Source organism: Ciconia boyciana, chromosome 5 (assembly GCF_034638445.1).
Source record: "Ciconia boyciana chromosome 5, ASM3463844v1, whole genome shotgun sequence".
Lineage (NCBI taxonomy): Eukaryota > Metazoa > Chordata > Aves > Ciconiiformes > Ciconiidae > Ciconia > Ciconia boyciana.
Window position 1 is genome coordinate 15,502,440 of NC_132938.1, and position 14,528 is coordinate 15,516,967.

Consider the following 14,528-nt stretch of genomic DNA (forward strand, 5'->3'; position numbering starts at 1 on the left):
CTTGCAGGTGTTTCAACACCAGCCCAGCCTCTTCCACCACGGCTCGTACTGCATTCCCCGCGCGGTACTAGGTCCCACACGGGTGACAGGTCCCCACACGGGTGCGGGCTGCGCTCCCCGGCGCTCCTCGAGGTGTCACCTCACCGCCGCGGCCTTCCCCGCGGGGCCCCACGCCGGGCCGGGGGGCGCAGCGCGCCTGCGCCGCCGCCGCCGCGGCCGGGGCACCTCAGTAGAGCTCTACACGGCGCCGCCGGCGGGAGCGGTGGTGCGGCGCTGGCCAATGGGGCGGCGCGGCGCCTCAGCGGCCGCTGAGGTCAGTTCCGTCGCCGCGGTGGGCCGTGCTGAGGCGGCGGCGGCAGCAGCGGTAGCGGCAGCGGCAGCAGGGGGTTCGCCCTCGCCCTCGCTGGGGTAAGTACCTCAGGGCGGAGCGGGAGGGCGGGAGCTGCGGGTCGGGGAGGATGATGATGATGATGATGATGATGAGGAGGAGGAGGAGGAGGAGGAAGAAGAAGAAGAAGAAGAAGAAGAAGAAGAAGAAGATGATGATGATGATTATTATCGGCGCTGCGTTTCTTGTGCGTCCGGAGACAAGGGGAGCGGTGGTGGCCGGCGGGGTCTGCCCCTGAGGGAGGCAGCCCTTTTTAATCCTCGGCCTCCTCCGAGCTAGGTAAGGGTCCCCCACCCTCGGCCTGTGCCAGCCGGCTCAGCGCTGCGCCTCGCTGCCGCCCTGCCTGCGTGCCTGCCCTGCCTGCGTGCCTGCCCGTGCGGGGGGGCCGGGGGTCCCAGCTGCGAGCGCGGGCTGCAGCCCGTTGGGCCGCGCGGTGCTGCCCCCTGCGGGCCGGCGGCGGCACTGCGCGGCGGCGCGGGCGGAGCCGCCTTCCCGGCGGCGGCGGCGGGTGGAGGTCTGCGCGGCCTGCGGAGGGTCCGCCACCCGCCCGGCCGCTTTCGCCGGGGCAGCGACGGGGCTCGGCCTCCGGAGACGGGCCGTCAGCGAGGGAGCCCTCTCTTCCCCGGGAAGGCGACAACACTTGTGTGTGGGTGAGCTGGATGCCCAGGAAAATGGGATTTTTGGTGTTGGCTGGCGGGTGCTGCTGTCTCGTGGACGCCATCAGGCAGCTTTAGACTCGACTGGACTGGAAAGCTGTTGTCCATGTTTGTCATCTTGGTCTTCTTCCTGAAGAAAAGAAGCTTTCGGGTTAGTAACTGTATTAGCAAAATAGAACATCCTGTATTTTGTATTTAAATTGTGTTCTTTAGAGAACTATTATTTAGAGAGTTCTATTTGGGCATAAGATTCGCTTAATTAAATCCTACATTAAATTTTGTTGCAAGAGAATCTATCATAGAAAAGCATTACCTTGGATATTTAGGATAGTTTGGACATATAAAATGACTTGGATTTCTTCTAAATAAATGAGCCAGTGTTATCATAGTTGTAGCCGAAGTGTCCTGAAATATACGTTTAATAAAAAAAGCCTGTTTTATTATTAAGATTACTGATGGTATTTCACATGATTTTGCTAGCATTCTGTTCTGCATTGTTACTACAGTAAATGGTTATAGTCAAGGCCCTTTTCTTGCACATACAGATAGTATGTGGCTAATTTTAGCAGGATTAAATCTGTAGAAATGAATTTTAGCATCTACATGAGTGTTTTGAGAACTGGGCACAGAGGGATATGTACTTCTAATGGGACTCTTCACCCCCTCCTCTCCCATTTTCTTCAGTGCCATACTTCCTTGCTTTATTGCTTACAGGCCTTAAAGCTTAGAGTATGGTAATGTTAAATACTAGTCAGTATGCTTTGGATATACAGAGAGATTTTGAAAATGGTTGTAAATTGTGTGAAATGATGAAATGTGCAGCATAAATTTAAAAGTTGATCATACATGTAATGATAAACAACTGTATAAACATCGCTGAGCTCTAAAATACTACTTTTGATGCAGTAGTTATTTGAGAATGCCTTGCTTAACTTATTGCAAGAAGACCACCAAGCAATTGAATGATATGTCAGAAATGTGTATCTTTCAGATACAAATAAAGCTAGGCCTCGCTCCTAGAGCCACAGAGAAGCAGACCTCCATTTCAGTAGAATACTGTATAGTACATATATGTACCTGACTTCTTACAGTGCTAATAAATGTCAATAAATTGGAAAATTTTTCACCTATGCATTCTAAAAATAGTGATTTACTTTTAATTGGTATTTTGCATAACTTTATATGATAAGTAGTAAAAATGTTGAATAATTGAATTTTTTCTGTAGAGTGAAATAACTGTATATTTTGTAATAAAAGTAAGCTCTGAAAACCTGGTGCATGGTCTTTGCTTTTCTTAATTCTTTGCATTGACATTCCTTATTCATGTTGATGGAAAAACTTCATGGGAATTTCAGATACAAAAAGCATTATGACTGTGTGATTAGCTGTTATTGTGAAAGAAAATATCTTTTTAAGAAGAAATAATTGTAGATAAAATCTCTTTGGTGTGTTTGAATAGTTTGTTTTTAATACAAAAATCAGTTCTTTTAATTATTACAATACGTTATACTTGAGTGAAGCACTTTGGATCTTTCCCAGTCATTAGGCCTAAAATTAATGACTGATAATTGCAGCTACATAGTTGGATCAGTAGAACAGTTAACTCTGCTTAACAGAGATAGTCAATTGATGTTAAATGGGTAGTATATGGCATATATATAATTGTAAAATACAGACAAGGTAATTTTAAGCTTACATAGATATTTAAGTTTTTCACAGAGACCTAAATTTTACACACTGTATCTTCCTGATACAGTGATGCACAGTGTTTTCCAATTCTGTTTAAACTTTTCTCTTAGGAGACGACTTATGTGGGCTCTTCAATACCAAAGCATGCCTTGATTATTGGATGCAGTCTGTGAACTTAGTGTGTGAGAGGTGTGCGCTTTGCTGAAGTAAGGTCTTATTTATTTGATCACATATGATGAATGCATGCTGCTCGTCACACCCATTTCATTGATAGCAGCATGCTGCTCGTCACACCCATTTCATTGATAGCAGCATGTAATTTGCGATAAAAAAGGGAACTAAAACAGTGGAAAATAAATATTTTTCTTTGAAATGATGAACAAAGTATTAATGTGTTTGAAGTAAATGGAAATTTCAGGAGTATGGAATAATGGGAAGACACTGGCAATTCCTGTCTGACAGTGGCCACATCAGTGGTTTGTGATCTACTGCAGTGCGAAAAACCTTGTACTGGATGAATCTGGCACAGTCAGGCTGCAGAGGATGTTTCTTCCTATTTTTCTTGGTTTTAGTTGGTCTTTGTTTTTTAACCTTTATGTAAATGCGATATCCACTGTTTGGAATGCCTTTTGACTCCTGCAGATCTGTTGATCTCTGTGTCTTGAGCAGCAAGGTTCAAGATACACTAGTGTTTGTGAAAGGTGGGAATATTTCCTTTCATTAAATGCCCCACTTTTTAATGTCACTGAATTGCAGGTGTTCGGTAGAAGGAGTGAATGAGAAAGTCTGGTTTATATTCCTTCTGTCGTCCTTTTTCCATGTCCCTGTAAGTTTTTTGCTTCCAATTTTTTTCAAAAATACTAGGGCCTCTAAATTTTTTGAATTTCTCCTAATTCAGGTACCTTATTGTATTTCAAAGTATTTTCACAAACTTGTTCTGAAAGACAGTGACTGGAATTGATTTTAACACTCCTAGTATCTCTTATTCCATTCTTCATCTGTCCTGTTCTTGTGTTTGCCATTCAGACACTATGTAGACTTTCAGGTCTTCCTTTAATGATATCTTTGGATTGGTCTGTGTGCTCTGCATTTGATTGTAACTTGAAAAATCGAGTATGTGTCTTTCAATTAAGTCTTCTGAAGCATGTCTCTGCTAACCCTTTAAATATGAAAACAAATCTTCAGGGGAATTCCCCCCACCCCAACTCTTATGGAGTGAACGGACCAGTGATTGCACCACTCCTCTGTGTACACTGATGGTCTCATTTTTCTGAAGTAACCAGAAAAAGCAAATCTTTTTTTTTTTTTTTTAATACAAGAATGAAATTACAATGTACTCTTGGGCTTGTTTTATCCAAAAAAATGATAAAGTGGAACTGTTTGCATCAAAAAATTTCTTGTTAACTATTCGGTACTCAGGAAAGATTGGTGAAAAAATAGCTAGGGTGACAACAGTGGTGTCACTTCAGCATCATCTGGTTATTCAGTTCTTTTTCACCTTGTACTGAGTCTGGCTGAAGAAAGTTAAATTTCTTCATAGCAGTCTGTGCAGTGCTGTGTTTTGGATCTGTGGCTAAAACAGTGTTGATAAGACACCAGTGTTTTGCCCATTGCTGAACAGTGTTTGTACAACGGCAAGGTTTTATTTTTCCTCCCTCTCTGCCTCCGCTGCAGTGAGTAGACATGGGCTGGGCAAGAGATTGGGAGGGCACGCTGCTGGGGCAGCTGACCAGAATTGGTCAAGGGGATAGCCCATACCATATAATGTCATGCTCAACAATGAAAACTGGCAGTAGAGGAAGTAGAAGGGGAGAGGGGGTTGGCTTCCAAGGTGGCTGTTGCTCAGAGACTGGCCAGGCATCTGTCTGCTTGTGGAAGGTGGTGAGTGATTTTCTTTGCATCACCTTCCAGTCTTTCCTTCACCTATTAAAGTGCCTTTGTCCTGACCCATAAGCTTTGCTCTTTTTCTCCAGTTCATTCCCCTTCCTACTCAGGGAGGGGTGGGGAGCCATTGAGCAGCTGTGCAGCTGCTTGGCTGCTGGCTAAGATCAACCCACTGCACATCTGAAATGCAGTTGCAGTAACTCCAACAACATTTGAAACCTGGATCTAGCAACATGGTATTTGTCACAGGTCTGAATGAAAGCTTGCTTTTGGGGTTGTATATCTATTTGTTTGCATATATAAAGCTATTTGAGTTAGGAAAGTTTAGAAGGATTACTAGCTTGTTCTTAGAATTACCTCTGTTAAATTTTTCTAGTGTCCTCTTGGACTGTGCAACCCAGATCTCTCTGGTAAATTGAAGCGTTCTTAAAGTGCTTGACAGTGTGTTTTGTATTTTCTTGCTCTTTAAAAGTGGTGGATCCTTTTTCATGTTGTCTCATAAGGTGAATTTTACAGTGTTAAAAAAATATAAGAAAACTCTCCATGTTCTTAATACTGTTTTTTGTGGTCAAGGATGTTGATGGCATAAAGTGTTCTATGCTTATCTTTTGGTCAGTTCATGTGGAGTGCAGTTTCAGTATAAATGGATAGCTGTTAACAGCAAAAAAAGGCAAATATTGATCTAACTTCACCCTTTCCTTTCAAGTACAATTCTAGTTCTAGTTCTTAAAGCTATATAGAAATCTTCAAAGCATCTTTGGTCTGTATCTTGAGCTTATCAAGTTCTCTTATTATCTTTCTCCTGAAATGAAAGAGTAGATCTCCTGAACATAGGCCTACCATCACACTCGTGTGTCAAGAAGATTCACCTTCAGTCCAAGAAGTGATATTAGCAGGGGAAGAATGGTCCATCTGAGACTACCAGAAACATTTGTTTTTCTTTCCTCTTTAGAATCTGGATAATAGAGGGCATAATGTTACCAACATTAGAATTGCTTAAAAAAAAAATCTTAAGATCATGCAACAGTAGTCATGTATCCTTTCCTCCTTCCTGGGAGGCTGCCATTGATGTGTTTTTCACCTCGGGATATAGAGGTTTTTCACATAGGGATGTACAGCTGTCTGCATTGCAATGAGATGAGATTACTACAGTCCTAAGAACTACCTGCTGAGGAGTTTTACAGGTATGCAGCCATCCATCTGCTAAAGAGCGAAAAGCCCGTTATGTTGTCCCTAACCAGTTTTCTAACTTATTTTTACTGTGGTTTGAGGTTATATCGGTACACTTGCTTTTTGCAGAGCCCCATCTTTAGGGCAGCATTCCTATAGCAGTTAGGCATATTGGCAGATGGAGCACAGGGAGATGCAAGAAAAACTTTCTGGATCAGATGCTTACTCCTGTCAAGCCATTGTGGAGATGTACCATAGTGTAAAGTTTTCCTCATTCATGTAGGGCTATTGTAATAGGATTCTACTTAAGTGGTCTCAGCACTGTGCTTTTGGAGCCCAAATCAGGCCCTGCTTTCTGTAGATAGACTTGGAGAGGAACTGGATTTCAGGAGCAGAAGCCTTCTGGAGGATGTACTGAAATCTAAGGGAATCTAGAAATAAGCTCATGAAATAGGGTCTATACGTGAATGCAGGTCTGTGCAACAGTATGTCTGTAAGTAAGAATGTTTGAGTAAGAAAGATGTTGAGTAGATTTTACTTGTTGCTGTTAGCTTTGGACTTTATCTTGTTTTATGTATGTCTCAAAAAGCTAATTTAGTTGTTTCTTTTCTGAATAACAGTGATCTCATAGTCTTGGCAAAAGGTTAAAGGCTGAGATCTTGTTCATATTAGAAAAGAGACAGTGCTGGAACCTGTAGGGCCAAATACGCTGCACAAGTTAATGTGGTGGTTTTACACTGATATTACTGTTCTCCTTCTGCCTTCCGTTGCATTGTTTGTTTCGCTTGATTGACACATTCTGTATTATCAGGATGGAGTGATTTATTTATGTGCTTGTCCACATATATAGAAGTGATTACACTGTGATATTAATAGAAGTGGAAGTAATTAATTTTGCAGCCACAGATTGTTTTGACTTCTTTACTTTGAGAACATGTGAAGTATAAATCACACCTTGTAATGAATTAGTGTTCAAGACTTTTTGGATCTGAAACGTTGGCACTGATTAGAAAAGAACTTCCTTCTGTACTTGAGGAATTTCCATGCTAACTTAAAAATCCTTGTATTTAAAAACAAACTCATAGCTGCATGTTTCTAGTAACCATTGTAGTCACTCTCCTTTTTCCTGCTGGGATTCACAAATGAGTGGCACCTGCAATGTTTCATAATATCTTTTCCCGAGTTAAGGGCTGTATATGAACTGAAATCATATTCTGCTGCTCAGTTCTGTTACCAAGTGTCTTTCTTGTTAGGCTTATAAATAGATTTCTTAAATGTGAAATTTTTAATGACATGGAAGAAATAGCATGAACTCTGTAGGTTTTGATGCATAGCAGATACTTTTATAAATTTATGAACATTTTGAATGAGATCAAATGTTAAAGGATTATTTGATTTGGTATGTTTTGCTTAGAGTTGTATGGTTGTATGTGCAGAATACAGTCAGTGGTATATTAACAATAGACTTGCCCTCTGTAATTCAGCTGTAGTCTACTAATAGTTCCATTATTAGTTCATTGTATTTCAATGATCAGTGAATTGTAACTAACTGACTTAATCTTCTGCTTTTTATTCTTTAGTGCTGCAAGTTGATTGAATAAAATTGAGAACATGGAATATAACATGGATGCAGTTCCTTGAGCGCTGTTTCTTCCAAAGTGTATATTCTGCAGATTGTTAGCCTGAATGATTGATTGATAAGCAGCATACACAAGACTAATATCAAGAAAACATTCTGTCTGTTGCTGCTGTGTTTGACAAAACTGGTGCAGAGTCACATCTTCTGAAATGCAGTTGAAAAAAATGAGGGAAATTTTACCAAGATTGTACCCTGGCCAAGTTAATGATAAAAATAATTCCTTAACTACATCCCCAAAGCAATCTTCTGAGGATAAAACAAATCCGTCAAAAGGGGATGATGACCAAAACTGCTGCTACCAAGGGACTGAGGCTGAGAATAATAAGTTGTCACTGATAAGCTGTATAAAATGCAGAAGTGTTCAGAAAATTTCAATGCAAGATATAGAAAAGCATAAGAAGCTTGGGTGGACTGAAGACAAAAATTTCATCTGCAAGGAGTGCAGTCATATTACACCACCAGCTTTCCATTTTGTTCCTGAGGGTGCCAGTGCTGTAGACTTCGAAAAACGTGAAAAAAAATCCCCAAGTAAAACCCAGAAAACATTTAAAGTTAAAAACTTTCTGCCAGGTAAATACTACTGTGATAAATGTAGATTTTCAACAAAGGATCCTTTGCAGTATAAAAAGCATGTAGGTCAACATGAAGAAATTAAATTTATTTGTTCCCACTGTAGTTATGTATCCTACACCAAAGGAGAATTCCAGAGGCATTTGGTGAAACACACTGGAACTTTTCCGTATCAGTGTGAATACTGTGAATACGGTGCTGTTAGACATGATTATATAGTGAAACATACGAGAAGAGTACATGAAACACCCACAAAACGGCTTTCAAATACTATCATAAACCACAAGCAAAAGAAGCCGAGTCAAAGCACTTTATTTGGAAAGCAGAAATATGGTAAAATTCCTTTTCAGAATGAACTTTCAAATTCGTCTTCAAATATGGTTTGTGAGATTCCAGATAAAGTAACTAAAACAGTCTTTTCGTCTCATGATGTAGAATGTAGCATAAACACAGCATCAGTCCAGGATAAAACAATATTGGAACCATCTGAAATAAGCGTATGTGAGAATCAAAGTGTTGAAGTTGAGGTTTATTCTCCAAAAATGGAGCCTTTACAACCTGGGATGCCTTTAACAGTAATTGCACCGTCTGAACTTGTAGTTCCTTCTAACTGTTTAGCTCAGATAGTAGAGATTAAAATAGTGAATGGAGCACAACAGCTGGTTCTTAAACTAATTCCTATGAAAGAAGCAACTTACAAACCTGTGAACAGTGCTGAAGAGGAACTTGAGAATCAAGGTATAGAAGGATCTGCGGAAGGAAAAAAACCATCTTCTGTATCTCAAAATGAATTACTAACCATGGAAGTGAATGTAGACAAATTATCCAGTGTTAGCAACCAGCTTAATCTGGATAGTCCATATGAGAAGAATTCTGAATGTTTTTCTGATTCTCAACTCTCAGATTGTAACTCTGTATCTATACAGAGGGAGGATGCATCAAAATTACGCTTTCATTTGGTGAAAGGTATTGATGTCCATTCAGGTGTTATAGAACTTTGTTCTCCATCTCTGGTGATGAATAGTACTGAAAAAAAAAGTGATCTTAAATCCTCAAGGTGGGAAGTAGATGGAAAAAATAACTTACATTATGACTTGTATTGTTATGAAGAAGGTATGGATATACCCCCTCCAAAATATGCTGCTATTTCTGAAGAGAAAAGTTCCAAGAACATTTCAGTAGAGGCTGCTCAGGAGGGCAAAAATTCCTCTCCTTCTGCAGTTCTTAAACAAAAGGATACATTGCCTCTAAAGAGGGATGACAAAGAATGTAGGAGTCTGCCAGTCAGCTCTACAGAAATACATTTAGCTGGTAAGGGTTTTGTTAAAAAATCTGTTACATCTTCTGAAGCAGGAAAAAACTTTCACGTCACTAAAACTCCACGTTGCGAGGACATGACTTTTGGCTTTAGCAAAGTAAAGAGAGCTGAAACCATAAGTGAAAAGAACAATCTCCTTCTGGAATCATTAGAACTACAGAAGATGGAAAATAAAGACAACCCTTTTGAGGGACCTGTTATTTCGTCTGTATTTTCTCTTAGCTCTGGGGCTGAAAATGTTCCAGAGGGTGTCAGATGGGATGACACAACATGCAATAAGAAGTCAGCAACACTGCTGTGTAGAAAGATTGCTCAGCTCATGTCTGCTGCTGAATCTAACATGAAATCCATGCCTTTGAGATGTCAAGCTTCTAGTAAAAAGGTGCTTTTCCCTCAAGAAAATTCAGCAAGCTGTGAGAGAGTTGTTCCTGCCACTGAAGTGGAACAGTCTGCATCTTTGCCTCAAGTGCATGGTGGAAGCAGTGTGATTAGTAGCGAAGAACACAGTAAAGATGAGTTGCTTACATTTGCAAGAACATCTAAAAGCAGGGTAACTAAAAATTCCCATGTTGCTACTCCAGTGTTTATCCCCAAAGGGACAATGCTGAGAGTGCTGAACGCTACTAGCAGTCAAAAATCAAATGGAATAGAAAACAGGAGTGAAACATCAGCTCCTTCTGTGTATTGCAATGAAATGTTTCTGCCTCGCCCGGTTCCTGTTAGTGTTTCTGAGACACTTAGTAGTAATTTTCCGTGTTTCCCTAATCAGAGTGAACCGAATGCTCAGTCCCAAAGTATATCACTCAGGCAAAGACCAAAGCGAGAGGCAAGTGTTAAAAATAATAGCAAACAAACTGGTGTACCATTTCAGAAAAGCAGTGATGTGAGTAAGCAAAGCAAACCTTACTCAAAGAGTCAACTACGTCCCAAAAATAAGGTGAAACAAGCAAGCTTCAGGGAACTTCCTAAGAGGAAGACAAGAACTCCGTCGGAAACCAGTTCCAGTTCTGACATGTCGTATCTGTTGACAGCAAGACGTCTTCGGCTTGTCCCTCTGAGAATGAATCAGTTGATAAAATGTCCTCGTCGTAACCAGCCAGTCGTGGTACTAAACCATCCTGATGTTGACTCGCCAGAGATAATGAATGTCATGAAGACTATCAACAAGTACAAAGGTCAAGTCCTGAAAGTAGTTCTATCAGAAAGGACAAGTAGTTGTCTTGGTGTCAAACGTTACCGAAAGCGTCTTACTCTTCAAAATGTTGAGACAGGAAACCAAGCAAAAAAGCAGAGTATGCTAAAAATGAAACTAAAAAAGACCCATAAAAACAACTACCAGGTGGTGGAAACTTCACCAGCTGAAACACTTCAGTGTATGTTTAAGTGTTGGTTTTGTGGAAGAGTATATATGGACCAAGAAGAATGGATAAGTCATGGACAGAGGCACTTGATAGAGGCAACCAAGGGTTGGGATGTTCTTTCTCTTCCAGCAAAAAAGCATTAATTGAGAGACTAGGGGGGTTACCCCTCTTATTTTTAATGAGTGCCACTAACTTGCTTGGAAAGTAAGATTGAAAGAACTGCTTTATTTTGCCAGAAGCTCTCTACTGTTAGCAAAGTGGGAGAGGAGAGCAGAGTTACAGAGATACAGAAAAGCTGATGGTGAGGATTAAGCACTACTTTGCACTCTCATGTTTGAAATTTGTATTGGAGGTCAACTTCATCTGTTCCATAGGAGAAATTTGAAAAAGATTTGCTATGCAAGCATTTTTCTAGTTACCATTCTCTGTGCTAGGATACTGTGCTGTAACTGGTTTGTGCTAGGTCTGTATGGATTAAAATCTTAGATGATGACATCTTTGTAAATTTAACAGGGTTTAGTTTGCTTTATTACAGCGTGGTGTTTCAGAGATCAAGCATATGTATACTGAAAACCACCTTTGATCCTCTGTGGACAGCAAGTGTATATCACAGGTTTTAGTGGCAAGTTAAGCACCATGCATAAAAAGTAAAACTTAAACACAAGTACTCTCTTTCAGTGAAACAAAAACACTTCTGCTGATTTCAGAGGAGATACAAGGGTGTAAATGAAGAATCTGTGGGATCAGAGTTACTCCCACTAGGTCAGGTAGCACTAAAAAGTTAATTTTGTTTAGTACTTAGTCTTTATCTAGCCTGTATTGTGTAGATGTGAGAAAGAGAGCAGAACACTGTCAGCTTTCTGTACCATCTTTGTTCTGAGCAGGCAGAGCTGGAGATACCATCAGGCTTGGACCGATAGGAGAGAGAAGCTTTTCTCTATATGGTCTCAAGGCTGTTCTGAAATCTAAGGAAGTAATAGCCAAACATAAACCCTCTTACCACCATGTGTCCATAGCTTGATAGAAACACATTTTCAGAATTGGGCATTTGGTTAGAACTCTAGTTGGTGTGTTAATGCTTATTAACAGGGGAGACTTGCTGAAGATGAAGACTTTTCAAAATGAAAAAACATGTTGCACAGCTTTTACATTGACAGTGTTGAACCAGATTTTCAGTGCAATCTTTCATCTTTCATCCTTCTTAGTCTTAAGAATTTAGATGTTGTTAGAATATATTTTTTGTAGGTCTCAATTCATACAAGCATGTGCCTAGTTACATATATATGTCTAATGTGTATCTACTGACTTCAGTACAGTGTAAACATTGTTCTGTTGCTTAAACACTTTAAATCAGGGCCAAATTTCAAGTTTTTAGTGAAGAAGAGGGATGGATGATACTGAAGTCTAATGTTTCTGTACGTGAACAATAGATGTTTTTCTTCATCTTGTCAATTTTAAATCATTTTAAAATCATATAGAATGAACTATATTGAAGCACATATTTACAATTAAAATAACTTCTTACATTTTTACAGGTAAGAAAATCAATACTGACTCTAATGCTGGATGTGTGTTCTATGTTTGAACTGGGACTACGCTTGAAAAATTGGTAGTTTCTAACTCTTTTCACTGTTGGTGCATTTTTGTAAACAGTTTAAGCTGGGAATATTTTTTTATATACTCCAGCAGATTAGACATTGTTTTGATAAAGTATGTATCGTATCTGTATTGAAATGTAAATATTTTAAAACTACGTCTGACTGAGGCTTATTTTCAAAACCAGTTAAAACATTGCTTTCCAGTCATTTTGCAATACAGTGTTAAAATCCTTCAGATAGTTGGTGCTTTAAGTCAGATCTTTTTCATTGTGTACACATGGAAAATTTTTGTATCATTTGTATCAGACTAACCTGTTCCACAGAACAAACTTCCTTTTGTCTGTTTTGTCAATAACAATGAAATGACAGTTCTCATTTTGTATTCAAATGGAATTATATTTTTTTAGATGGGTACACTAGAGGGTTTTTTCACTTCATATACTTTGATGCCAAACCTAACAGTACTATTTGCATTTTCGATTGTGAAAACAGCTTCCACTTTAAAATTCCGGCATATCACATATAATAAATATTGAAATTGTTAACTTAAGAAAAAAGATGGTTAAAATTCCTCCTTTGTTTTAACTCCTTCAGTCCAGGTTACTGTTTGAATTAGTTTTGTTTCTGTAGAAGCTGCTAAATAAATAGTTTTGAATTTGCTTCGTAAGAGTTGTCACTGGCAAAATTAGAACATTCCTCATGAAAGCTGTACTGGGCGGGTGGGGAAGTGTTGCTGCTCAGCATCATAAACTCTAGGTGGTTTAAGTATACTACTAATGCTTGTCTTTCGTAAGCAAGTTTACTGTTGTAGTAAACATCTGCAAAGCTTTGTATGTTACTGCCGTAATCTGCCATTTAAATTGTTAAGCTGTGTGTTTTTCATGGGTTTAATTTAGAAAATTTTCTTTTGTTTTAACATGAAAACTTCTTGTATGTTAAATTGTATGGTGGCTATGAAACTCTTAAAGCAGATTACGTCATGCCTCTTTTCCTTTTTATGAGTTCTGCCAAACTCTACTTAGCAGCTTCTGCTTTGTTAATTTTCATTATTATTAGATGATGTCATGTCAGAATAACTTCCTTCAAGTTTAGTAGTCTCAGTGGTTTGAGAGAAATAATTATAATGAATGTTCTCTGGCATTTTGGTGCAGCATTGAGAAATAAAAAGGTTGCAAGGAAATAACAACCAACTGCTAAATTTTTTTAGAGCTAGTTTGTGCCACTACATACTACATCATAAATTGGGTTGGAACGTCATGTTTTGGGCTTGAATGTTGTTATTATTCTTGTTCCTATTCTGTAAGGATAAAGTAACTGAGGTTGCTTTCTTAGTATATTCCAATTACCTAGTCAAACTTCTGAGTGTGCTTAGAAAGGAAGATTATGGATGCTTTGCAGAAAAATACTAAAGTTTGCCTTTCATATTTATAAACAATTGAGTTAAGCCTTCCAAAACTGAAATTATATGAATAAATATTACTGTATTTTTTTGCTGGAAAAATATCACCTTCTTGTCATCTTTGATACACACTGGAACATGTTTTCTTGCTGAGTTTGAAGCACATCTGCTGTTCCTACTGATTATTTTTATATTTGCACATGGTACAAATTCAAAGGGACTGTTTGCATAATGGTCCTACTATGTAAGTGGTTGAAGGCTCAGATATGGAATACAAGTATCTGCTACTTAAGCTAAAAGAATAAGTGTTAGTTAAGTAATAGAATTTACATAATTAAAGCTAGCTTTATAATCTGCTCCAATACCTATGAGCACCAGCTGATGCCCTCTGACTTCAGTGGCTGCTGAGCACAGCTTGTTATTGTGCAAACACATGCAGACCAAATGAAATTGTTACAGTGAATACCCAGATAAATAGCATTTCATGTGTATTTTTAAAAGCAAGATTTTTTTTTATATGACTGTAGTATGCTTTATTAGGTTTTACTACTATGTGAGCTTCAGTGACATTTGGGTAAGCAAGATTGAGTTTGGTTTTCATCTTGTGTTAGAAGATACAGTGCCAGATAAGCAAATTGCTCAGTCATTATCAATATATCAGGAGTCAGTCTCTCTTAACATTTTTCTGTGAATTAATACAATGGCATATACTTCACCTGTATCCTCAAAGTTAAAAACAAATTACAAGAATCAGAAAATGGAGTAGATTTGTATTCTCAGTTGGAGAGAAGTTTTTTAGTGGAGCATTTAGAACGCTTCATAATATGGGGAGCTCCTCACTCAAAGGCTAATCTGA

General features: G+C 39.2%; 1 protein-coding gene across 5 annotated transcripts; it reads left to right on the forward strand.

Annotated features, from left to right (window-relative positions):
- The first annotated feature begins 262 nt into the window (after positions 1-262).
- ZNF518B (zinc finger protein 518B) lies at positions 263-13,718 on the forward strand. Of its 5 annotated transcripts, XM_072862476.1 has the most exons (4): positions 263-408; positions 494-1,195; positions 2,844-2,939; positions 7,368-13,718. In XM_072862476.1, the coding sequence occupies exon 4, from the start codon at positions 7,576-7,578 to the stop codon at positions 10,816-10,818; it is 3,243 nt and encodes a 1,080-aa protein (XP_072718577.1). In that variant the 5' UTR covers positions 263-408; positions 494-1,195; positions 2,844-2,939; positions 7,368-7,575; the 3' UTR covers positions 10,819-13,718. The 5 variants fall into 5 exon arrangements, 4 of the variants coding, with proteins under 4 accessions (XP_072718577.1, XP_072718578.1, XP_072718575.1 ...); XR_012042664.1 differs by lacking the exons at positions 494-1,195; positions 2,844-2,939 and having other exon boundaries at positions 7,368-10,976; positions 12,211-13,718; XM_072862477.1 differs by lacking the exon at positions 2,844-2,939 and having other exon boundaries at positions 488-1,195.
- The last annotated feature ends 810 nt before the right edge of the window (positions 13,719-14,528 follow it).

Coding starts and splice junctions, on each gene's coding strand:
- ZNF518B (XM_072862477.1), top strand. CDS start 7,576: ATGCAGTTGAAAAAAATGAGGGAAATTTTACCAAGATTGTACCCTGGC.